This window comes from Amblyraja radiata, chromosome 10 (genome assembly GCF_010909765.2).
Source record: "Amblyraja radiata isolate CabotCenter1 chromosome 10, sAmbRad1.1.pri, whole genome shotgun sequence".
Classification (NCBI taxonomy): Eukaryota; Metazoa; Chordata; class Chondrichthyes; order Rajiformes; family Rajidae; genus Amblyraja; species Amblyraja radiata.
In genome coordinates, this window is record NC_045965.1 from 19,546,639 (window position 1) to 19,572,960 (window position 26,322).

Sequence of the window (26,322 nt, forward strand, 5' to 3'; positions counted from 1 at the left end):
ACAGCTGGAGAGCACATTGGGATGATGAGCCGAGGAGGCAGAGAGTGCTCTTGTCCCTTAGGATCCGGGGAAGCTACTGAGAATGTCTAGCATTGTATATGGGATTGACTGTTGGCAAGTGTTTGTAATAGAGTCATAGAGTGATACAGTGTGGAAACAGGCCCTTCAGCCCAACTTGCCCACATTGGCCAACATGTCCCAGCTACGCTAGTCCCACCTGCCTGCGTTTGGTCCATATCCCTCCAAACCCGTCATATCCATAATGATCAACACTAATCTGGAAATTGAAGGAACAGAGCCATTTCCTTTCCATAAAATGCCCAGGATATTAAGGAGAACACTTAAAATACCCGAGTGCTGTCAGTGGCTATCTGCATTCATGGTCATTAAGTGTTGATCCAATGAAATAAGGTGAGAGGCTGGTCCAGTTCCCAGTGGGTAGCATCTTACCTCAAAATTGTCACTTTCATGTGTAGAGCTGGTTTAAACTGAAGATAGACACAAAAAGCTGGAGTAACTCAGTGGGTCAGACAGCATCACTGGAGAAAATGATTAGGTGACAGTTCGTGTCGGTAGAAGGGTCTCGACCCGAAACGTCACCTATTCCTTTTCTCCAGAGATGCTGTCTGACCCGCCGAGTTATTACAGCTTATTTTGTCTATCTTCATGGCCACTTTCATGCTATATTTAGGGCCATAATGTATTTTGCTGTTATTAACCGCCCACGAAATGGGGTGCTAATTGATCCAATTGGTAGACTAAGTATCCAGAAGTTGCTGTCAATGATAATTGCTCTTTCACCAGCTTCTCTGTTTAGTCTTTACAGAAGTAAATCAACATTGAACCCGTGATCTGATGTGAACTTTATTTTTCTAATAGTACCCCTAAAGTAAATCCACGGAAGACATTAATGCGGTTCATCTGAGATTTTGACAGTGTGCTGGATATAATTGCCACGTAACCGCAGTTCTGGAACTAACATTAGAACTACTTCTCAATCCCATGTTTAAAGATACATGTTTAACCTCCTGCTTTGCTTTCTGTGAGAATTGTTCAACCTGTTTAGCTACTTAGACTCCTGACAAGATGTCCAAAGAAGGGTCCCTGAAACTATCCACGAAACATCACCCATCCCTTTCCTCCAGAGATGCTGCCCGACCCGCTGAGTTACTCCAGCACGTTGTGTCTAGACTCCTGAAAACACTGATTCTGAATGCATCAGGTTTTCTATAGATTGCTATTCAAGTTGGTAAATTGGGAACCCTTGTGACAACGCCTACTTGATCATGTGAGGTCAGTAGTATATGCACCAGTCTTTTGTTGCTGACCACAAAATCTTGACCTTAAATTGTGTGATAATGGTATTTATATCGGTGTACTAAACCGGCATCGAAAATGTGCTTGGCGTTACGTAGCACCTTATTATGATGTTCCAACTGCCATGTAATGAGAAGCTTGACGTGTGATCTCGTTTGTAATATGCATCAAGCAATATGCCACAAAATGCAAAGGACAGATGACATGATAATTTGCTTATATGTGGGTTAGAAGGTGTGTGCGTGGGCCGGCTGCATCCTGATGGGCTCGGGACTGCTACATGGTAACATGGCGTTGACCAACGGGAAATTCTTCCATTAATGGTCAGAGCAGTGGGGGCTTCTTGAAAGTCCCAAAGAACCTATAACATCCAAATTAATTACCAAATCAAATTAATTACCAAAAGAGGCAAATAATTTTAACCAGCTATCCAGTAAGTTTAGCCCCGCTGATATATCCAAGTAGATTTAACGTTGAACATAGGTGTGAGTGTCCGTCCTCTGTCCAGAGGCGGGAATAACATCAACTAAACACAAACCTTTCATTAAAGTATTTAACTCATCGCTCAAAGAGTACGTTGGTCACACTTATTTTATATGGACAGCCTTTTCTATATATTGACACAGAGGACGGTATTACACATTTACTTTAAGCGACTTCAAGGTAAATGCCGGATCAACGCGTAACGCAGTTCACCTGTAGTTTTGCAACAGCGACAAAACACAGTGGTTTTGATGTTCAAGGTGGCGGAACAATTCTCGAAGGTAAAAAAAATGCTGCACAATTGCACGGGTCAACCCGCTATTTAATTTGAGTGTTCCAGAAAATAGTTGGCATTGAATGTAGACAAAAATGCTGGAGAAACTCAGCGGCATTGAATGTAGGTTGCTTCGGTAATCCCGACGTCCCTGTCACCTTCCTCTGTGTAATTATATACTTACATGCTGTCCATACCGGTCTGATATTATTTGTACAATATTAAAGTGTTTCCCCTCACGTGTTGCAACATTTGGATATATATATATAGGGCTCAAACAGAAAATAGGATGCACCTGTTGAACGTGTCAACGCAATAGGCTGTTGAAATATAATACAGGTGATTGTTCTTGGACGGATGTTGTGTACTGTGCAGCGTGTTTGAAAAGGGATGGTCGACTGGGTCAAACATACAAGTCCTTAAACACATAAATAAACTTGCATTTTTAATATTGTCGATGTCACTGCTAAATAATCTCACGGATATAAAAGTGCTGGTAAGAAAGTCACCCATTTTGTGTCATTAAAAGGTTAAACATTTCACCGTCAGCAGGGTGATCAGATCAGCAGTCCAGCCATTCTGCGCAGTCCTCTGCTTTACCTCGGTAGATAGCGGCGCAGGGAAGCAGTGTTTCTCCTCGTCACTTCGAAATCACACCAGTTAAGCAATTAAAGCCAGGTACTGCCTCAAGGCTAGTTCGATATTGTGTTGTCCCCGAGACAAAGGATCGAAGCGATCGTTCTTCATTTCTTCGGCGACTCGAGAATGTAATAATTGGAGAGTCAGAAAACAGAAGTTTCCGTCAGTTTTGTTTTCTCTTTGCGCGTGGCTTACCTTCAATTGGAATTAAAACATTTAGAAAAAATATATAAATAGCAACACAACACAAGGAGAAGACACATCGATTTGTAAATACAACGCTGAGATGTTAAACCATTTGCTGTCTCGTATTATTTCATACCAATTGAGTTTAAACTTGATAGGACCCAGAGTATAGTTACTTACTCCATCCAACCTGTGTCAAAACTTTACATGTAAGCTTCAGACAAACTTATTATTTTTTTCCCCTCAGGTGAAAAGGATTTGTATTTCTGCAGATGTTGTCCGACCTGCTAAATACTTCCATAATTTGCTTTTTTTAATTTCAGATTTCCAACATCTAAATCCAAAAGAGAAATGCAGCATTTTGAGAGGAAATTGTTCTGAATTCGCTGAGCTATTTATTTCAAGTTGAAGTAACACAGAATACAGATAACGGATGAAAGTTGAATATGCACATCATGCTTAAAACAAATGTCATTTCCTTTTTGTTGTTATAATTAAAGGGTGTTCGAAGGTTGTCTTTATTTTTTTAAATGATTGCAGAAATAGCGTGAATTGTCCAAACAGTAACAATTTTCAAAGAACGCTTAATTACACCGCTACATGTATTTATTTGTAAAAATATTATCGAGCAAGATAATTGATAGGACTACATTTTAGGAGCAGCCCAGAGGGCAGTAAATTATTTGAACAACGCTTGAATTTGGACTCGAACGCAACGGAATAAACCAAGACGTAAATATAAACCACAACTCCTATTAGCGAATGGCTGTGTTTGTTTTAGTCTCAGAAGGCAAACTGTACCATGCGAACCGTGCTTTCTGGGCTGGAATTCATCTGTTCAAATTCCAGACTCCTCGGTTAATACTGCTTGGGACCGTTGTCAGTGGGTGACCCTTTCCTGGTGATCTTGTCACCTTCACCAATCTCTCTTCGGGACCTTTGGAGTTCATTCAGAGGCAGCTGAGAAACAAATGCAAAAAAAAAAAATGATGACACATTAGGAATATGCGTGAAACTATTGCACAATTGAAAACAGAAGGCCATAAGGTTTAGATTGATTATAATATGCATTGCTATTTAAAATTATTTATGACTTCTTTTTATGGACGCCGATAATGCAGAGAGAAGGCGCTGGGCTCATATTTCAGTGTGGTTTAGAACGGCGCGCGTAGCTGCTTTTGTACACAATTGGGTGAATATGCCAGTAACTGGAGGGATGGCATTTAGAATTTTTTAGGGGGGGGGGGGGGTGAAGGAGAAATGTTGATTTTGCCTGGTCAATCTTTTCCCCCTCTTAATTGCACGTGAAATGCTGTTGGATTCAGTAGGAGCCGAGGCTGGATATTAAAATCTGCCTTGACGCTTTGTAAGCGGACCTTGAGAACACACTGACAGTGCCAGTGAATATCTCTTTTGTTCCCACCACTTCTCCCTGGATTTGAAAGCAGGGCTGCACGCGTCGTATTTGCAAAAAAATATCAACAGATAAAAACGAGCAACTTCATGTTGTTTGACAGAGTTACACGTTGATGGAGTAGCTTCCTAAAGGGGGTGATAATGGCGAATCCGGCCCTTTTAGGAGCTTGAGCCTGCAGGGTGCACGTGACTTGACCGTACAAAACCAGATTAAACATTTCTTTCAATAAAAAGTCATTTTTTTTATGCCTTCGAACAATGAACCGGCATGATGCAGAATCTCGCACCGCGGAATGAAAGAACAGTTTCTGCAGAACGATGCATTCTGATTAAACCTGACATGCTGATAACTTCATGCTAATGTAAAATAATTAACATAATAAGTGTAATTAAGAGCGCGCCAACAATGCCATTAATTCATCACGAATTTTATTCGCATTCTAAATGCTGTCCAAATGCTGTATCCGATTTCTTTGAACCTTTAATTAAACGAGTTGCCTTTTTATTAAACGCTGTTTGATTTGTACAAATTGGAGTTATCCTACTTTCATCCTGTCCATTATCCCACCCGAGTTTGCGCCCCCTCTCCTTTAGCGTCTCTTTCACTGAGTAACTTACATCATAGAAATAAAGATTTTAGTTTTTTTTCTCAATTTCCCCACATTATTGTAGCTAATTGATGATTGGAATACGTTTAAAGAATGCTAAAATAACTGTGAAAGGAGCCGAGCGATTACTGAGGAGGTTGTTTTCGGATGTCACGACCACCTTGTTTGGACGACTGTATTCCAAACATGTGAAATCGCAGCGTTAACGTCTTGCGTTAGCTGGAAATTGATATTTCAAAAATGAAAATATTTTTTAAAAGCAATTAAATCAGCCGTCGCGGAGATGTCCCATCTCTCTCTTAATAGAGTCGAGAAGTATCGGTGAAGGTATTCTTAATGGCGTGGGAATTATTTTAACAGACACGGTACATAATGGGTAAAAAGGTTTGATGCTGTTACTGATTTCAGTTAGACGGCTAGTAAATGTATTAATGTTGCTAGATGTACAAGGATTGGGAAGAGTATATGCCACAGGTAAGAATCTGCTGTTTCTCACATCTTTGTATGGTCAATGGTATTACCGTTAACGTTTCCATAATAAATCTGGGGTCGCTATTTTATGTGGATGCAAAATATATTTCTTATTCTTCACTGTTGGTCGGTGTGGTGTTGCCGAAGTTTAGAGTCAGCCCACACGTTAGAAGCTGATGGGATATTTCCCCCTCAGCTAATTTTCCCTCCATGCAGTGCACATCATAATGGGATTTCTCCTTTAATAATCCGAGTGTGGCGTGATTTTACATAATTCATCGGAGAGGCTAATAGGGTTTAAGGAGTAGAAATAGGATGTATTTGATACCCTTCCTCTGTTGTGTTGAAGGCGACTGGATTCTGGCAAGTGTATTTCGCGAAGCCACAGCCTTAGGGTTGTGGAGTCCGAATGACATCTGAATGACCGCGTCTGATGGATCCAAATCTCAGCTATATTTAACTGAGAAATTAGTAAACACTAACAAGTGCATTTAAACCTAATTTAAAACGGGAGGGGGGGTCAAGATCAAACAATAACTGTATCGCATAAAAAATCCCCTTTACATTTTCGCTCCCTCCTTAATTCCATATAAATGCATCTTATTTTTTTCTATTCTCCCCACCCCCCCCCTCCTCTCCCCCCTCCTCTCCCCCCTCCCCACGCTAGTCTTTTCATTCATTTTACATTTGTAGCTTTTTCTTTTCGCCCCTTCGTTCCTTCCTTCTCTTTCCTTCTCCATCACAGTAAACTGTCTTGGATGGGTTAGGTGCCGGTTCCTATTAGGAAGATTCGCTGAGGATCCTGTTATTATTTTCAACGCGTCTGTGATACCCAGCGCTGCTTAGAGATTTGCTCTTTCTCATTAGCAGCACCACATTAAATTAGATTATTTACGGTACGAGATACAAGTCCGGTAGCGAGAAAGCAACGCGTCGCTTTTTTAATTATAATTTTCTGTGCAGTGATGACGTTTTTACGTTTAAAAAAAACAGTTGACTTTTAAAGTTTATTGGTTTAGCCGAATAGTTTGAGAAATGACAGCCAGTTCGCTTGGTACCTTCTGAGGGCCGTGTGCTTCTTTCAAGATGACCTGAGCAAACGTGAACATCTCGTTTGTTTCTTTACAGTGGCGGTGATATCCAGATCATTATTTCGTCCTAAATATACCTGATTAAGATTTGCTAAATTGATCCTGAAAGCCTTTCTATAGAAATGATTGTCGAACAGAGTTCTCTGAATCAACACGGGGATTAACACAATACATCCTTAATCGAGGGGAAACAATCCTTTTCACGCTAAGGGTCATAATTAATGGTATGATTTAATTAATTTGACTTTTATTGTGTTTAAGAAATAGGCATCAAAGGGACATGCGTTCAGTAGTTGGTTTTTTAATTCTCTGCCAAACTCCTCTGAGAGTTAAGAAGATCATCGGGAATAAATAGGATGATGCTTGTGGAACAAAGACGGCATTTGATGCTTCTCTTAACGATGCTCTTCCGACCACGAAGCTGATCGCAATTGAAAGCAACAGCCCAGATGGTCGCATATAATAGTTTTTTTTTTAAATCAAATATTGCTCAAAAATGAAATCATTGATCTTATTTAGCTGCTACATTCCAGGCTCTGGGCACATTTTAATTCCTCTTGAAGCCAAACAAAGAAACTCCAATCTTGAAATATGGAACTTTTCGAACCCAGTTTCAAACAGGAAGAGGGACACATAGGAAGAGAATGGGGAAAAAGAGAGAGACTTTGTGTGGGCAATTTTGACTACCAATAAGGTTAGCTAGCCTACAAGGCAGGCTATTTAAATGAAGAGCGATTATGAAACCCTTGGTTACAGTAACCTCTCCTGCTCCCACATTACACTAAAATCAGTATTTTGATTCAATAATTAAAATCCCATCACTTTCAGCCGCAAAATGCATGCTGTTTTATTCAAATATGATATACTGGACGTCGATGACGTAATTGTAACGAATAAAAACGAAAACTTGTTAAAGTGTGTATATATAGCTGTGCATTTCTGATCCGTTTCATCCCAAATTTGATTTTGCTTAGCGTTTGATAGAATCAAAGAAAGCGTTTAAAAAAAAAAAGATGATAGCGGCAGCTGGCCCAGGAAGAAGTAAACAAGTATGAAAACTAAGTGCTTTGTAAACTGAGATGTTCTGCCGTATTTACACAAATGAAAACAACAACTAACAAACACTCATTTATAACCAATTTACAACCGCACAGTTCCCCCCACCCCCTCCCCTCCAGGCTTGATTCATTTTTTTCATCTTGTCCAGGATGATTGCTTAACATATCTTCATTCGCTTGGATTCCGCACTTGTTAAAAGAAAAACACAAAGCTATATATCTCAATTGAAGTTTGCTAATTGAAGTAAATAGTATCTAATTTCAACAAAATGTACAGCCGGATGCCTCTACGAAATATTGTCGTTTTTTTTTTTGCTTATAGACCTGCCCGATAATATTAATAGTTTAAAATCAATTTTGAGAAAAATAAAATAATAACGCAAAATAGCAACCAAGCACAAAAAAAATGGGAAGTGGAAATCTATTGTTGACTGTACAGAGCTTAGCTCGCTCTGTGGGGGAAACGCTTACGATTTATAATATCATTTTGTGTCACAGGGAAGCCCTGTCAAGTTTAAATGGTTATTCATTCCTCCCATCGAAAACATGTCGTAAACCCATTCACATGGTTTTGTTAGTCTTAATAGGAGGGTGGAAAGAATAATTGATTCTTTTGTCACTTAAAGATATTCTGATTTGAGTAGGAGGAATTGGGAGGACAAATCAATTCGAAAATAACCTAACACTAAAACAAACAACAAAATAAAGCTCGTATTTACACACATAACTTTAGTCCTGCACGAAGGCATTGCTTTTGGGAAGGGATTATTGCGCTGAAATTAGGCTTTTGTTCAAAGGACCGTGTCAGTTCCTGTCAAACTTATTTGGGAAAGTATAGTGCCCACTCTGTAGTTTAAAAATCTTCTTTCCTGAGAACTGTATTGAGACAAACCCTTACCTTCAGTGTTGTGAATAGCTTGTTCACATTCACCCACACTCTCCCATTTCCTCGTTTTTCATATGCTAACAAACGGGATGATTAGCTCGTTAACACCTCTGCACATCCTGGTCCAATTTTCTTTATTTGAGGCATCTCCATTGTTACCGCTGTCTCCCCCAATAGCTGCCACCTCCTCCCCATCCCTGCCCTTTTCGTCCCCTCTTCTCTAAACCTAATAGATTAATCAATAACCATTTTGCTGTATGTGCGTCTTTCTTACAAAAAATGTCGTTCAGACGCTGATGCCTGACTGTAAGTCAATGTAAAAAATATATAAACCGATCACTGTATTTATAAATAAAGCCTGTGACACGCCAGTCCGCATAAACATTTCTAAACTAAATAAATAGCGTCACGTTCATTAATATAGTTATATTAAGTTTAATATCTAATTAACATATTACTGTTTTGATAGGGACTGGAAAATGTCCTGAAATAAAGCAAAATCAGTAAATGAACAAAATATCCTGCATGGATGGCATCGTTCTACATTTGCTCCCCCCCTCCAAAAAAAAGTGAAATTGCAAAATAAAAGCCCCAAGTGAATAATTTGAGGTCTCGTCTTGCTCCATTCCGCCAGCAAGTTTATTGATAAAGAATGCTTTGATCACCCTGGTGAAATGGTGCTTGTAGGAATGAGTGGTGCTACTGTTGTCGAGGCCGGATCTATGTTGACGATTACATGAAATAACTCGAGTTTTGCATGGCTTAACAGAGGGAAGTCTGACGTTAGCCCCTCACGTGACAATCCTGAGAGTATATCTTTAACTGAGACAATCACCAGTCTTTATATATATATAAAGGAGGCATAAAAAGCTAAAGAGCTGCGTGCCTGCAAACGTTTTAAAAACATTGCCAGGAATTATAGGAAAAGTTAAAACGTTGCAATGGGCAAATTGAAATAGGCTGTCAAAAAGTTAAATGTGAGTGTTATTGACAGCCCCTTGACCTGCATTAAAAAAGCGTTGTCATCTGATCTGCAAGGGACTGCCAGCTGAGACAGTGTGTATGTGAGAGAGACGACAGGCTGGAGAGAGAGAGAGAGAGTGAGAGGGAGGGAGAAATAGAGAGAGAGAGAGAGAGAGAGAGAGTGAGTGAGAGAGAGAGAGAGTGTGAGAGAGAGAGAGGGAGAGAGAGGAAATAAGTTTCATCAGAAAAGAAGCCAAGCTCTTACCTTTTTTTTGGTGATTTGTGAAAGGGGAGCGCGATGACCCTGTCAGGCAGCGGCAGTGCGAACGACATGTCAGGGCACACGGTGCTCACGGCAGAGGATGTCGATATTGATGTGGTAGGAGAAGGAGACGAGGGCATGGGAAAGGACAGCGACTCGGAGACCCACGCCACCCACGACCAGGGGGAAGAGGTGGAGGAGATCGGGGCGAAGGAAATCGCGGAAAGCCCTTCCGCTCCCTGCCAGCCTTCCACGGAGGGAGAATTAGCCAAATCGGAAACTCAGGAAAGTGGCTCTACCAGCGGCAACAACGTTTCAAAACCCAAGAACAGCCTGGTGAAGCCACCTTATTCGTACATTGCTCTCATCACCATGTCTATCCTGCAAAGTCCCCAGAAAAAGTTAACCCTTAGTGGAATCTGTGAGTTCATCAGCAACCGTTTCCCTTACTACAGGGAGAAATTCCCCGCCTGGCAAAACTCTATCCGCCACAACTTGTCACTGAATGACTGCTTTGTGAAGATACCCAGGGAACCTGGCAATCCCGGTAAAGGGAACTACTGGACGCTGGACCCACAGTCAGAAGATATGTTTGACAACGGGAGCTTTCTCCGTCGGCGGAAAAGGTTCAAGAGGCAGCCGGCGGACCATCTGAGAGAACAGACTGCGCTCATGATGCAGAGTTTTGGAGCATATAGTCTGAGCGGCCCTTACGGGCGTCCCTATGCTCTACATCCCGCCTCCTACACTCATCCCGCAGCTCTGCAATATCCCTACATCCCTCCTGTGGGTCCAATGTTACCCCCGGTCGTCCCGCTCATCCCGTCCAGCGAACTCAACAGGAAAGCCTTCAATTCTCAGCTCAGCCCCAGCCTCCAGCTCCAACTCAGCAGCCTGAGCTCGGCGTCCATCGTCAAAACGGAGCCCTCCATCAGACCTTCGTTCAGCATCGAGAATATCATCGGGGTGACAAGCACGTCGGGCAGCTCACAAACTTTCCTCCGGCCGCCCGTGACCACTCAGTCGGCGTTGATCAGCCCTCAGCCCTTTTCTTTAGCGCGAACCACGGCCGCAATCACCCCTATCATCAGCGTCCCCACGAATATCATCTCCGGACAATTCTTACAGTCAGCAGCTTCGGCCGCCGCAGTGACCAAATGGCCATCTTAATACCTTCCCCGCTTCCAAACGCTCACTCACCAGACCCTTTTTCTGCTCCTGTGGTAGTGAGTTGCACTGAACTTGACTGCAAATGATAGACTATAATCTTATCTATATATAAAAAAAAGGAATGCTTTCTGTACAGGTAAATACGTTTGTAAATATTTGTATAAAGAACCTATCGGTTCATAGTCATTGAGTTTTATTTTTTAATTAGACTATTTCACAGTTGTAGTATAGAGCTTTGGGCTTTCACACTTAATGTCTTTTTGAAAGGTTCATTGCCAGTAGTTTATTGATGAACATGTACAGATATTACGGAAGACTGAATCATTCTAAAGAATTAATCCAACAGGAGAAAACTGTCAATATTGTATACGACTACAAAAAGCTTAAAGCCCTTTATAAGAATGAAATATATGTATTCTATGTAGCGCCGCCGTCGTGTTGTACAATGGAATTAAACTTTATAAATAAATTTTACAAATTGCAAACATTCATGTTTTTATTCATTTCTCTAGAAAAATATGCTATTGGCTGATAATTGCAAAGTGTATTTCTGTGGTAAATGTGCTGTGCGCGGGAAGACACACACAATGCCGGGTCAAATTCATTGCCATGGTTGTAACCTGCTAAAGATAAGCAACATGGCAGCTCAGCTTGTTCTTATCAATTAAAAAAAAAATCTTTGGAGCGACGACATTGAGGTCATTGCCTTTAAAAATAAAAGTAAAAGCCAATTAATCAGAAGGCACTTTGCTGTAGATATGAGGGGTGAAATTTGAGCTGACAGCATCTACTGTACAACTTAATGGAAGAGAGGTTCGCAAAGGCAAAATAAGCACGGCTCGACTGAAATCTCGTTCTTTTTCCATTTTAGTCATGTCGCGAAATCGTTTGACCTGGGAGAATTTTTACCATTTTAAAAGGCCGTGCTTAGAAAAAATTCTAAGCAAGGCGCGTTATCATAAAATATATATTTTATATCTAAATAAACGTAATTCCGATTATAAGTGCTAATCTTTATTTTAATGTGGAATCGCCATAGATTGCACTATTGATAGTATAGCAAAATATTAGCGTCTATTACTTAAAATTGGTTGTAGAGGTGTTGTTCGAGCAGATTTAGTTTTCTGTAAAGCAACCAGGTTTGACGATCTACCTGGAGTTACCGTGTATATTTCTTTGCACAATTTCCCCGTAACTCCTACATTATCACTGGAATAATAACACACAAGTTCAAATGAGGCACAAAGGCGCACCAATAATCGGGTGCTTGCAAGTTTCATGAAGCAATGCAAATAATATGAATGGGATTTAAATATAAAAGTACATTGTGGGATTTTGTATAAAAAGAAAATAGGCAATTAAAGGGGAATAAAGGTACTATGAAGAGAAGATCTAAGGGTTCTGGAGATATGTTGCTCCGTTGGCAATCTTATAATTTCTCTGTTCCTCCCACTTGCAGACATGTTTTATATTCAGCTGAGAGGTATTGTGTTTGAACGAATGTTCAATAAATATTATTCAATTGTAATTTAAATACCATTGGAATTGTCCCAGTTCGGAAGCTAGACCCTCTCTAGAATGGAACATAATACTGTGAAAGCTGGAGATGTAGTTCTTCCAACTTGTGTAATATGAATTCAGTCAAATACAACGCACTGCACTGACCCTACATTCTGTGTATGGGGAGCGAAAAAAAGAAAGCTGGGGTTCTGGGACAATTCTGTCAAGTCTCTGTTTTAAACCAAAGCGGAGGGGCAAATAAGTCGAAGCAGATAGTATTCGTTTTATTTTGTAAGTGATCGCGGGCGACGAGATTGCGTTGAGAACGCTGGCGCTTCTCTTCTCCCTCGGTTGTTTGTCGATGTGTCGCGGCTTAAGTGTCGCTTCTGGTATTGAATGTCCATATTTACTTCACACTCCGTGCTTAAAGAGAGTTGCTAGATATGTGACCCCGTCCAAGTTGAACAACATTTGCGTCCGGGCCAAGGCTCGATTTCTTTCTGTAACCGTCAATATTATTTTACAGTGAGCTAACATTTGTACGTGCGTATAAAAACACCAAATGAAGCGAGCCGCCCCGCTCGCCGGGGTGTGGTCTGAACACCAGGGACATACATATATTTGATAACCATTTGACACGGGCAGAAATGTCCGCCTCCAACTTTATTTGAAGGGCAACATAATAACAGCAGATCCTGTCCCTAAACTGAATCTGCGCAAGTAATCCTTTTACAAGGAAATTGAAACTGATCTAAAAATGTTGTGCCTCTTGTTTCTATAAACGTAACAAGATGTTAGGCATTTGCGACCCTACTTATGAGTTGAGTTTACACAAATCAAGCAAATGGCGGATGGTTCGTGAAACATGAGCATTGGTTCTATATTTGACTGATACCCCTGGGAAAGTAGAAAGCGACTCCTAAAATCACTGTCCGTCTCAGAAACCTGCTGATATAACCATTCCGAAATGACAGCGCTCATTCCAACACTGACCCTTTGTTGCCTCCAACTTATGCCCATTCGAATTTCTCTCCAGTTGTAACTTTTGAGTCACCTTCCGGTCAACTATGATGTTCAAGTGATTTATTTGTCATGGGTTTTCGCGCAACGAAACGACGTGAATATGAACTTCGCAGTCTTCTGCATAAACGCTGGGCAGATGGGTTTTTACCCGTCTCCAACCCACCTGCTCAAAATGATTTTGTTTTTAAATGATAGAATCTCTCATCTGGAGCAAATGCTTAATGTTATTGAACCCCGAAGGAGAAAGGACAAGTTGAGGCTCAGATCAGCCACGACACGAGTATTGGTAATCAACAAATTTCGTTTTAGTCAGAGTTTAGATCTCAGAGCAGTGTTGATAATGATGTGAGCAACATCATAATAATTATTGCAGCTTAACCAAATCTCGTTCCATTTGGAAGCTCGGGATTTGATTTGGACGGGGGTGTGTGTTACCACAACGGAGCACTAGATGGCACTTACGGAATGTGCTTGAAATGTCTGAAATGTTAACAACTGTCCGAGAGGTACTTTCAACAGAAGAGCAAATAAAAGTTTAACTCGTGCCATCCAAATATGCAGGCAAATCGTAAATGTGCGCATTTGGATGTGTTAGAATTGTTTTTCGAATTTTCTGAAGAGTTGCCCGTGATTGTAAACAGAAGCAACATCTAATTTAGTAGGTATGTTCGGGAGGTTATTTTCGGAGTGAGTCTTGAGAAAGGCTGTGGCCTCCTTTGCCCGGGTCCCAACTACTTCTGCATTTAACACGTGAATGAAACCTTTACTCAGCGGGCTCTATGACCAGGAGGTTTCAATGTGAGGAAATCAGTATGATTTTGTTTCAAAAATCCGCCGACCCTTTGCTGGGTGGTGGGATTGGAAGAGTAGGCGATCCTGCAGTCAGTGGCTGGCCACATCTACTGCACGGCGAGCTCGTAAATAAAGCGATAACTGAGCAAAATCCATTCCCAAATCCCATCCACTGGCACCGGTGTTTAAAATATATCAACGTAAAAAGTTAAGCGCTATCTTTAGCAGATAAATCAGCGACCACACATAGTCAAGAAGAGACTTCAAATAGAACCAACTCTCTTTGTTAACCTAAATAAATCATTATTTGGGGTTATTTCACCATCACTTTTACCTGCACTTTTCTCGTTAGCTCGTACCTATGCCCAGAAAGGCAATTTAATTAAAAATTTTGACCCCAGTTTCTGTATTTCAAATACCATTGAGTTCAGTTGTGAATAACCAACAGGATAATTCACGCCGTTCAACCCTTGAGTCAAGGTGTGCTACTTATGGCTGTTGCGTTCTTAGACACATGTCCACCAAGTGCGAGGAATATCTCTCCCGCTTCTAAATGCATTTCGAGAGTACTATTTACAATTATTTGGCGGCAATGGGATAAAAGGGTGTATTTTAAAATGTTGTCAGTGAAACATATGCAATTGGGAGTGATTTATCTGATAGATTTGATAGTGTTGGACTATGGAAAGACAAGTTTGCAGAGACTAAAGGTGTCATATAATGATGCCATGAGAACACTGCTAAGGAAACCTAGATGGTTTAGTGCTAGTAACATGTTTGTGGCTGCAGGAGTCAGTACTTTAGAAGCTATCCTAAGAAATCACATGTATAAATTCATCTGCAGGATAAATGACTCTAAAAATGTAATTATTGTGCCCTTGTCAAACATAAGGTTTAGCACTACACGCTACGAATCCCAGTTGTGGAGACACTGGTATCGTTGTCTTGTAGGACATTGGTCATTATTTTTATTCTGGATTTTAATTCATGTATTGTGGGGTTTTTTTAAATATATAATTTATGATGCTTTTATAAGTGATATACTAAGATTTTATATGTACTTTATGATGTTTTTGAATATGTAATGCAATGCATTTTTATGTAATGTTGTCCCTTGTCTGGACCTTGAGTCCGAAATTAAATGTAATTATTATTATTATTATTATTATTATTATTATTAAAACATGTCCGAATTAACTTATTTCACCGAGCGAATTTCAAATGAATGATCACGATGTATCTATTTTACACACAAACAAGTACACACGATCTGTGCGCGTTGTACATGGCATCTATGATTGCTGGATATTAACAACAATTTTTAATGTATGGGCCTTGATAAATACGTCAGTCGATATAGTGCAGCTGACGACATTGAAATATAAAGAATAATTTGAGCTGTCAGAAGCTGACGTTAATATTCAATGAAATTCATGCTAATAGAAAGAACAGTTCCATTTCACTTCAACTTCTAAACAAACAAAACCTAGACGTCGTCGGCGTTGGACTTTAGGTCAGCACACTCACGGAAGCAAAACCCTTGAACATTTTCATGAAATGATTTTAAAAATAATTTTAATAATTCACTAAAACTTACAAACGAGCTATATTGTGCGCTAGAACAATTCTGTACGCGAGGAATTATCATAAGATGGAAAAGACGAAAAGTAATCAGCAACGATAGTCTCATCAGAATAAATGAAAACGGATCCAATTAAATTGTTCTACTTTTGTATTAAAGCTAGGAAATTCAATTAAATATCATTCTCAAATCTTGTCAATATCCAGTTCAACTTAAATATATTCGAGGTTATGTATGAGACATCTAATTAGATAAAACTAATTGCCTCAACCGGTTCCATTATAACGTATGATGACAAATGAGGTTAAAATAATATTAATTTTGGCAGCAATACAAGGAAGCCTTGCAGAAAGTTTAAAAACAATCTGGCGATAGAACTCAACTCATTGTTATAAACGATTGTTGCAGAATTGCGTCTTTTCCCCACCATTCGATTGGAGTTATGGTTGTGAACTTTTATGAGTGTAGGTAAATCCTGTTTTCCTGAACTACCTGATCTCATTGCCCACTTATTAATAAATGTCTGGTTTAATGTAAGAAACACATGCAGTTGTATAATCGGCGTGGTTCACTCCACCGTCTATTTTTATAGCTTCTCTCCCAGTTTTTCTTCGTCTGTTCTTCATCAGTATTGGTAGTCATTCACACGCCTTTAAGTGCAAAGGGCGACAAACAATTATAACACAACACATTTATAAAATCATGCCACGAACCTAATGAGAATTTAAATATCTTTCTTATTTATCCATTCTAATATAACCACGAATTTTACTAAATGCGTCAATGTGAAATAAAACTCTAATGCGATATTTAAAATGCAGTTTCTTGCAGTTGGGATTGAAGCAGCTTCTGAAATAGTTACAGCTGTCAATTGCAGCTTAACAACGTTTTATAAAATGCAAGGATTGCAGTTATCCGATGATAATTTAAACCATTTAATGTTATATTTGAAAGTGACACGAGGTGTCTTCTACAGAATTTAAATCAGATAAGGCTGACATAAACGACTCATTGCAGACAGACAGACAGACAGAGCACCATCTCCCTGGGACTCAGAGCTCAGCCCTACGTCATTGCCTGGCGCCGGCCGCCAGCAAAGCGGCTCGGAGCGCATGCGCGGGCTTCAGGAAGTGCTGGGCAGAGAAGAGAGGAGAGAGAAGAGAGGGAGAGAGGGAGAGAGAAGAGAGAGAAGAGAGAAGAGAGAGGAGAGAGGAGAGAGGAGAGAGGAGAGAGGAGAGAGGAGAGAGGAGAGAGGAGAGAGGAGAGAGGAGAGAGGAGGGAGAGAGAAGAGAGAGAAGAGAGAGAGAGAAGGAGAAGGAGAGGAGAGAGGGAGAGATCAAGGAGGGGAGGAGAGAGGGGCAGAAGGAGGAAGAGAAGGAAGCGGCTGCTGGGCAGAGCGGAGTGAGAGAAGAGAGGATAAGAGAGGAGAGGGAAGCAGAGCGGCCGCTGGGCAGAGGGTGAGGGTGAGGGAGAGGGAGAGGGAGAGGGAGAGGGAGGGGAGAGGAGAGAGGAGAGGGGAGAGGAGAGGGGAGAGGGGGAGGGTGAGGGTGAGGGTGAGGGGAGAGGGTGAGGGAGAGGGGGGAGGGTGAGGGAGAGGGAGAGGGAGAGGGGCAGAGGGTGAGGGTGAGGGAGAGGGGGAGGGGAGAGGAGCTGCTCGTTTTAACATGGAGATATGGAGTATGGTTGCCCTGGTGCTCATGGTCAGCTTCACAGTGCGCTGGGCAGTGTCTCTGAACTCATACTCAGGTAAGTGCTGAGAGAGTCCTGACTGACTCTGTTGTTCTGCCAGAGGGATGGGAGGAGGAGGAGGATGATGGTGGTAGTGCATGGGCTGGGAAGGTGAACAACGGTCTTTACTTTTTGGATTGTGGATGTTTCAGGTCGAGACCCTGCATCAGATTTCTATTTCAGAATCTGCCTTCTGAGCATCCTTCAAGAGGGTGAAGCCATGCAAAGCCTCCAGCCCAGACAGTTTACCTGGCCAAGTGCTAAAGACCTGTGCAGACCAGCTTGTTAGAGTATTCAAGGACTTCTTCAACCTTTTGCTGCTGTGGTCTGGTGTTCAAAACTGCCTCAATGACTAGAATCTGGTAGTATTTGCATTCACTGAAATTAAGTGCAACAAGAGGTTGGGTGTGATGGAAATCAACTCCTACCTAGGAATCACCTGGATGTACAGGTCCAGATCCTATTTTCAGTGGCTCTCCACTCTACGCTGGTTGCCATGGACATGAAGATCATTTACATCAAACTGATGTTTATTGATTGCAACTCAGTGTTTAACACAATCGTCCCCTTCAAACTTATCAGCAAGGTCCAAGAACGAGGTCTCTACACCTCCCTTTGAAAATGGATCCTTGACTTTCTCAACAGTTGACCTCAATCAACGCGCATTGGTAACAAATGTGTAGGAAGCAACTGCAGATGCTGGTTTACAACGAAGATAGTCACAAATTGCTGGACTAACTCAGCGGGAAAGGCAGCATCTCTGGTGTGAAGGAATGGGTGGCATTTTGGGTCGGGTTCCTTCTTCAGACGGAAGCTCCTTGTTTCCACAGGGAGATAGAGCAGCTGGTTGAATGGTGCCACATCAGCAATCTGTCGTGCAACATCAACAAAACCAAAAAAACGAATTGAAGATAGACACAAAATGCTGGAGTATCTCAGCGGGACAGGCGGCATCTCTGGAGAGAAGGAATGGGTGATGTTTAGGGTCGAGACCCTTCTTCATTGTTGACTTCAGAAAAGGGTGGTCAGACCTTGCAGCAGTTTTCCTTGGTGGCCGAGAGTGGAGAGAGTTAGCAGCTTCAAATTCCTGGTGTTAACATCTCAGATGACCCATCCTGGGACTAGCCATAGCTGGAATTACGAAGATGTGGCAGCTCCTCTACTTTTTTAGTAGTTTAAAGAGATTCAGCAAGAGAATCAATGGTATTTAAATGTCATATGTACTGACAGCAGAACAATTAAATCATTACTTGCAGTACTTTAGCAGATCTGTAAATGCAACGCACAGATTAAAAAAAAATGTTTTAATCAATACTTCATGTCACAAAATACTTTAACAAATCTTTACAGTTGCACTACAGAAGGTATTCTGACTGGTTGCATCATGGCCTGGCAGAGAAATTCCAACACACAGGGATGCAAGACTCTGCAGGGAGTGGTGGACTCAGCCCAGTCCATCACATGCATGGCCCTCCCCACCAACAAAAACATCTAGGATCTCCACTATATTCTCGCCGATAGCATTGAGCGGGAGGTATAGAACCTTACCATCCAATGCCACAAAGTTCAGGAATAGCTATTTACCTACAACCATCAACTTCTTGAACCAACCTGCACAACTCTAATTCTGCCTCAACAATGGAACACTATGGACTATCTCATGTACTTATCACGGACATGTTTTTCGAACTCTATATTACTCCAATAGCTTGTTTTTGCACAGTCTTTTATAATTTTATAATCTTGTATAATTAGTTTTGTATGTTGTCTTGAGTCTGCCCACAATGCTGCTGCAAGCAAGATTTTCACTGTACCGCACTGTATCTGTGCTATTGCCTATGACAATAATCGGTTGGAGTATTAAAAATTCACTAAAATTGCTTGTTTGCCATGGTTCTGTAAATATAGCTCGTACATCTTTCCCAATACTTCCTAAAATGTTCCACAAGCAATTTTCAAATTGTGAAGTTGCCGTTAGCTTGCCTTTTCTCTGCTTTCTGATCCTCCAACTGCTGAATGTTGCTTTACTGCGACACTGCTGCTTGACATTAGCATATCTATCCGTATACTTTTTAAATGTTTATAGACCAGCATCTTTGTTTTTAAAACACAGTGTTCTTCCACTACCACTGCCACCTTTCTCACTGAATCTCCCATGGTCCATTGTTTTGAAATTCATCATATTAGCAGTTTGATGCTTCTTTATTTATTTGGCTTCTCGTTATTTATGAACCAAGACCACATTATTAGTCATCTCTCTAAACTGTTCTGTAAGTTGTCGCTGGGGTTTGATCGCACATTTTCCCATTTTTTAACATTGTTGGTTCTTTGTCCTGAAACAAAAAGCATGTTGACATCATCAATTTTTTACATGTGTCATTTGACACAATAGGAGAATGTATACTGTTGAAGAACCTAGTCTACTCACTTAATACCATGTTAATTAAAGAAACTTGGCCAGTGTTTTCTCCTCTCTACTGAAATTACACTAACTATTTTGGGAAAAATCATTAATTTACTTCAATTAATTTAATTTACTTCCTTTTCTGCGTTTTTCACTTCGCACATGAATGCAAAACAGTTCAGAAGTAGATTTGGCCAAGAACACCTTTTGATGTTATCTCTACATTGTTTTTCCATCATCAGGTGCTGGTAAACCACCAATGTACGGCGATTATGAAGCACAGAGACACTGGCAGGAGATAACATTCAATTTACCCATCGATGAATGGTTTGTAACCTCAATGCAATTAACTAACATGTTAAAATCGTAATTGAGGGTTTTCTCTAGAATATATGATATAATGAAGAAATAAAAATGTTTTTCCCCCTCCTCCCCCAACCCTTTCTCTCTTCCAGACTACCCCAACAATTATGTTACTTCTGAAACGTTTTCATATTCCAATTAATTTATTTGTATACAAGCTCAGATGGGGGATGTTGAGAGGCTATTATACCTTTGGAAAGCATCATAATCATAATCCCACTTACCAGAAGGAGCTATTGGCAATTGTGCATGTGTGTGATCTCTGACTTTCTCTCCACTGGACTACAGCACGATCTTACTTGCTGTACCATTAGAGGTGCCCTGCTGAGAAAGAAACCTGTTACTTAATCTGAGAGAATTGTGATTCTGTGGCATTACCTACATATCCTCTGACAGTGCATTTAAAATATTGTAATTTAATAAATTAACTTGCTGAAATATATGCTTTATAAGCAATCCGAGTATCGGCTATTACTGAATATATTGACTTTAACATTGATTTGTTTCTCTCTTCAGGTATTTCAATACAAGCAACAATAATCTTGAGTACTGGGGTCTTGATTATCCACCTTTTACTGCTTACCACAGTTTGCTTTGTGCATATGTGTAAGTTCATTCTGTTAATGGTAGGACAATTTGGTATTTTAAATTATTCATCGGAAATCTTTAATGCCAAATAAGTGAAGTTTTGAGCTCTTGATCAGTGACTGACCTCTTCCTGCTCCTTTCATGTTTCAGTGCAAAAGCATCAACTTGGTAGAGATTAGGTTCATTCATGGCCTTGTTCACATTATATGCAAGCTTTGATGTTAATGCTATTCTCCAAATTTGTAGATGAAAAATAGTCATTAATGGCATTAAAAATGAGCCCCACTGTATACTACAAATGATATGTTGTGGTGAAGGGCTTGTCCATGGGGTTCTGGGATTGTTCAACCCACTTAAAGTAGCAGCTCTAACAGAAAAGCAAGAATGGAAGAAGACCACCCGACCTCTTGAGCCTGCTCTATTGTTCAATACAATCATGGCTAATCCCCCAATGCCATATCCCTGCCTACCTCCTGTACCCCACAAGATGTCTAGAAATCTATCCACCTCCTTCTCGAATAGATCCAGTGACTTGACTTCCACGAGTCTTTTGTTATTGAGAATTATACAGGTCCACCATCCTTAAATAAATTTATCTTCATTGCAGTCCTAAGTACCTTTCCCTGCACCCTTAATCTATGACCCCTTGTTTTAGTCCCCTGAGTCATTGGAATCATCCTTGTACATCCATTCTGTCGGGCTCAGGCAGAATTATGTATGTTCCAATGAAATCCCTTTTTGTTGTTCTATACTTGATCCAATGCTGATATGATTGCCTCACCATCCCCGAAATTAGTCTAGTGAACCGTTGCTTTGTTGTTCTGTCTCTGTGGCAAGTATCTGATGTCTGAGATGGGGAGACCAAACTTACATGTGTACTTTAAATTGGCCACTTCACAACTGAGAATAAAAAATGTAGTAAGACCCAGAGCTGGGCACAATCACTGATTCCTGCAGTACTCCACTTCTTGTTACCAGTCACCCCAAACAGCATGTTTACTGCCACTGCTCCGTTTCCTCTCTGTCAACCAATTTTCAATTGATGCCAGTATGATGCTACCAGTCTTATGTACTTTAATTTTTCACGCAAAACTCGAGTGGAATTTTACATACATCTTGCGCATTATTAATTAGTCATGAATCTCAGAGAGCAAGCAGCTTGATTGAATTCTTCAATGGTTGAGGGCAGTTCAGGCTCTTCCATTCAAAGGTTTCAAAGGCCTTTTATTGTCACTTGTACCAATTAAGGTACAGTGATATGAGAATTACCATACAGCCATACGAAAAAAAAGCAGCAAGACTCACAACTACATAAAAGTTAACATGAACATCCACCACAGTGGATTCCCCACATTCCTCACTGTGATGGGAGGCGATAAAGTCCAATCTTCTTCCTCTTTATTCTCCCGCGGTCTGGGCAGTCGAACCATCTGTCGGGACGATCGAAGCTCCTGCAGCCGGCGGTCGAAGCTCCCGCGTCGGGGAGATTGAAACCCTCGCGTCGGGGCGTACAAATCTCCCGGGTCGGGGCGGTCGGAACTCCCGTGCCTTGGAGTTCCCGATGTCGGTCTCTGACTAGAGACCGCGAGCTCCATGATGTTAAAGTCCCACGGTTGGAGCTCAGAGGTCGATCCATTTAGACTCCTATTTATAGGTTGTGCAATTGGTTAAATCATTGTATGCCTTCATATCGAGAGTTATTTCTTTTTGTGCAGAAGAGGAAAACAGGTGGGCAAAAAGAAAATATGAATATTTGGATGTTTTTCCTCAGGGTGCACATTATTTAAAATGTAGAATGACCATTTTTTTATTTTAACCTAGAGCTGAATTAATAGATCCTGAGTGGATTGCTCTTTTTACATCCCAGGGGTATGAGAGCGACAAGCACAAACTCTTCATGAGAGCAACAGGTAATTAAAAATTTCAGAGATAACTTCAAATCTTGTTGGGGCAGTGGGGTGGGGTGGGGGGTGGATGGAAAGAAAGAAGAGCAATACATAAATGGCTGAAGCTAGGTTATGATACTTAGGAATACCTGAATGAAACATTTTTACCCCTCCAGGTTGCTTCATCAGTGATGTTCTTCCAACATAAAATCAGACGGATCTGTTTTGATAATGTATTCCATTGATTTCCATTTTCAAAGCTCCATGTTAATTCAGTAATATAAGAGGGGGTGGGGAGGGGGAGGGGAAGTGGCACAACAGTTCAGTGATTAGTGTTGCCTCCCAGTTTAAGACATCTGGTTTGGTCTCGTCCCTGGGTGCTGTCTGTGGAGTGTTTGTCCATTTTCCTTGAAACCACATGGGTTTCCCCATGGCACTGATTTCCTCCAATGTGCCAAAGACATCCTGATTGGTAAGTTAATTGGTTTTGTCTATTGTCCATATTGTAAAGTGGCAGGTGGTTGATGGGGATGTGAGTGCATAAAAAATGGAATTAGCATAGATGGGTACTTTCTGGTCGGTGCTGATGTGGTGGGCTGAATGGCCTGTTTCAATGCCGTGTGACTTTAGAGTATTCAGGCGGGCTGTCAAGTATTATTCATTGGATTGGATTCAATTTATTGTAATTATCTCATAAGAGACAACGAAATGGATTTTCCTTACAGTCAAGTAACATTAAAATAAATAATAAATACAACATTTTTTTTTAAAAAGTACAAACACAGAAGTCCACAACATAACCCCACAGTGGCACCAAAGTTGAGGAAGGTACCATAGTCCAGCCAGCCTCCCCGCCGATCTTCCCAAATGTTCACCTGTGGTCGGGGCCTCCTGAGCACCCACAGTCGCCGGCACGGGTGGACTGGGTGACGTTTCAGATCGAGACCCTTGGGTCTCGACTGGAAACATCAACTTTTCCTTCTCTCCAGCGATGCTCCCTGTCCCGCTGAGTTACTCCAGTATTTTGTGTCCATGAGCCATAAATCCTGATTGTCAACACCACTCTTGTTGAGAGCTCCACCATCTTCTATGGGGTATCATTGACCAGGTGCTTTACTGAAACGCCCATAATCAGCATCTTTACAGTGAGGGCAGTGAAGAAGGTGGATACTCAGATTGTTGATGCCAGAAATGGAGTATCCAATATGCAGAAATTTGTACAGCACCTGTGGCAGCATTACTAAGGCAGCTTATGGTTTGAACATGTGGGTAGGAATGACAAACACTGAGACATTAACATTAGATACATGGGGAAAATCACACAAACATATCTTCATTATAATAAGGAATAAACAATATAACTTTTTTGGAAGATATACATTTATGATGGTTGTGGATCAATGTATGTGATGTTGAATCTTGTGCAGATTTCTTTGAAGACTGGAGGAAAAATAAATCTAACTTTGTTCCTGGGAATGGCCTGAGGCTGAGCATTCTGCAGTCGTACACTCAGCCCTGTGGACTATGTCAGCAGTTATTTACACCTGTTCACTTGGTGACCTTGAGAATTCCACAGGTCATGTGGACTAACGGGCTGGAAGACAAATGTTATTTTTCTCCCTGTTCCACAAGTGAAAAGTTTAACTAGTCGATTAAAGTTCAATCTGAAATATCTAAGGATGCCTGTGAGTGAGGTGATAATTCCTTCCTGCACGAGAGTGCAAATGACTCGTATTACTGGTTTCCAACCAGTGCATTAAGCAGGGAACCTCTAGCTTTCCCCAAGTTGCTTTGGCCTGAGTTTTGGACGCAATGAATCCCATCCACAATAAGTGAACCACTACAATACGATATAGATCCAGAGTTCAACACTTTAAGCCATAGTGTGCATCAATAGAAGGAAGCAAAAGACAGTTCCTTGAACATTGATAAGATATTTTGCATTTGTGGAGAGATGGAGGACACAGCATGGATTGAATATATTGAGCTGTTATGAGATAAACGGCCCCCATGATATGAAATATTTGACTCAACCCATAGTAGAACAAAAAAAATAAAACAGCCTCAGAAATCTAAAGGAAACATGGCATATTGGATATACTGCAATAAATATCACTTACTGCACCAACACAGATTTTTTCCATTTCTCCTTGTGACCTGAGAGAGCCAGTTATTATTCCAGTTAGTTCTGAATTTCTGCATCACAAGGATTTGACTATCAAGATCAAAATGAACTCTCCCCTCCTCGCCTGCACGCCTTGCACGCACTCTCACATGTAAGTGTTTAACCTGAGATGTTAAAGCACCAGGAGTGAATGAAATGACGTATGCAGCAGCTTGACCCATAGTGCTGCTATGTCACTCCTCAAGGTCACCTTACTGAATATTACGTCACTGTGAAATATAGACACAAAATGCTGGAGTAACTCCAAATGCGGGCCAAGCTGTGTCTCTGGAGAAAAAGGATATTTTAGGTCAGGACACTTCATCGTTTTTCTCCAGAGATGCTGCCTGACCCACTGAGTTACTCCAGCAATTTGTATCTATCTTTGGTATAAACCAGCATCTGCAGTTCTTTGTTTCTACATTTCTACATTAGGTTGCTACGGCCTGCTAAACCATTTTCACATTCACTATTACATGCCCAGGAATTAGGAGGTAAAAGCAAATGCGAATTTTCATACACAAGGAAATGGGCTGAGTTCCCTGTCTATTTGGTAGACCAAGTTTGTGATCGTACAGGAATTAAATCAGAAAGTATTTTAACATAAATAGAGGTGAAAATAAGGAAAAAAAATTTGTCATGTGGTTTTGAATGTTGAGTTAATGATATAATTCACAAATGAAAATTAGATTTTTTTAAAGAAGTTCATGGAAGATGCAGCAAAGGCAAACAAATGGAGCCCAGAAGAGAACTGGGTTGACAGTTTATGAATCCGCACTCCATCCAAGGCAAAATATACTCAGTGGGACCGATTGCCTGTGCAGGGTTGGATGGTTTTGATCAGGGTGATGTGCTGGGAATGTGCTGGAATATTTGGAGGAGGAAAGGGAAAGCATCAAAATGATTACTGCTTCCTGATCATTGATCCCAGGTATTATTAATTGGACAAACCTCTCCCAGTGGTGAAAAGTATGTTGTTGTGCTTACATTGGTTGTGTACAGCAAACATGATGAATTCCGTGCCCGTTTTAGGAGGTACAATATAATGACTAGCACCTTTGGAATGGTGTTAAGATATTGAGCAAATTACTACGGAAACTTGCTAAAGCAGACAAGATGTGGGTTCAGTATTTGAAGAATATCATCAAAGGTTGTGTTTGTGGGATGGGGTTGCCCTATTTTAATTTAGTTTAGTGATACAGCATTGAAACAAGCCCTTTGGCCCGCTGAGTCCACGCCGACCACTGAGCCCTTTGGCCCACCCATTCACGCTAGTGCTATGTTATCCCACTTTCACACAGTCCGTACACACTAGGAACATTGACAGAGGCCAGTTAACCTACAAACTCGCATGTCTTTGGGATGTGGAACAAAATTGGAGCTCCAGTAGAAAACACACGGGGTCACAGGGTGTGCCTGCAAACTCCACATACACACAGCACCTGGGTTAAGGATCGAACCCTGGTCT

The 26,322-nt window shown here is 41.0% G+C and overlaps 2 protein-coding genes and 3 long non-coding RNA genes across 5 annotated transcripts in view; 3 read left to right on the forward strand and 2 right to left on the reverse strand.

Moving 5' to 3' along the window:
* Positions 1 to 2,638: 2,638 nt before the first annotated feature.
* LOC116977646 lies at positions 2,639 to 3,413 on the forward strand. The gene is made up of 2 exons (XR_004413267.1): positions 2,639 to 2,752; positions 3,223 to 3,413. It is a non-coding gene; the product is annotated as an uncharacterized LOC116977646 (long non-coding RNA).
* LOC116977644 lies at positions 3,272 to 8,573 on the reverse strand. Its single transcript, XR_004413265.1, has 2 exons — positions 8,442 to 8,573; positions 3,272 to 3,859 (listed from the first exon to the last, which is right to left on the reverse strand). It is a non-coding gene; the product is annotated as an uncharacterized LOC116977644 (long non-coding RNA).
* Positions 8,574 to 9,262: 689 nt separating this feature from the next.
* foxd3 (forkhead box D3) lies at positions 9,263 to 11,309 on the forward strand. Its single transcript, XM_033028281.1, has one exon. The coding sequence runs from the start codon at positions 9,691 to 9,693 to the stop codon at positions 10,822 to 10,824; it is 1,134 nt and encodes a 377-aa protein (XP_032884172.1). The 5' UTR covers positions 9,263 to 9,690; the 3' UTR covers positions 10,825 to 11,309.
* Positions 11,310 to 12,594: 1,285 nt separating this feature from the next.
* LOC116977645 lies at positions 12,595 to 16,812 on the reverse strand. Its single transcript, XR_004413266.1, has 2 exons — positions 16,749 to 16,812; positions 12,595 to 12,824 (listed from the first exon to the last, which is right to left on the reverse strand). It is a non-coding gene; the product is annotated as an uncharacterized LOC116977645 (long non-coding RNA).
* A 328-nt stretch (positions 16,813 to 17,140) lies between these two features.
* alg6 (ALG6 alpha-1,3-glucosyltransferase) overlaps positions 17,141 to 26,322 on the forward strand; it is a 37,351-nt gene continuing 28,169 nt past the window's right edge. Inside the window, exons 1-5 of the mRNA XM_033028280.1 lie at positions 17,141 to 17,192; positions 17,372 to 17,467; positions 20,096 to 20,180; positions 20,733 to 20,822; positions 22,626 to 22,714. Of these exons, the coding sequence (XP_032884171.1) occupies positions 17,386 to 17,467; positions 20,096 to 20,180; positions 20,733 to 20,822; positions 22,626 to 22,714 (346 nt within the window). The 5' untranslated portion in view covers positions 17,141 to 17,192; positions 17,372 to 17,385. The remainder of the gene's footprint in view (positions 17,193 to 17,371; positions 17,468 to 20,095; positions 20,181 to 20,732; positions 20,823 to 22,625; positions 22,715 to 26,322) is intronic.

Coding starts and splice junctions, on each gene's coding strand:
- foxd3 (XM_033028281.1), top strand. CDS start 9,691: ATGACCCTGTCAGGCAGCGGCAGTGCGAACGACATGTCAGGGCACACG.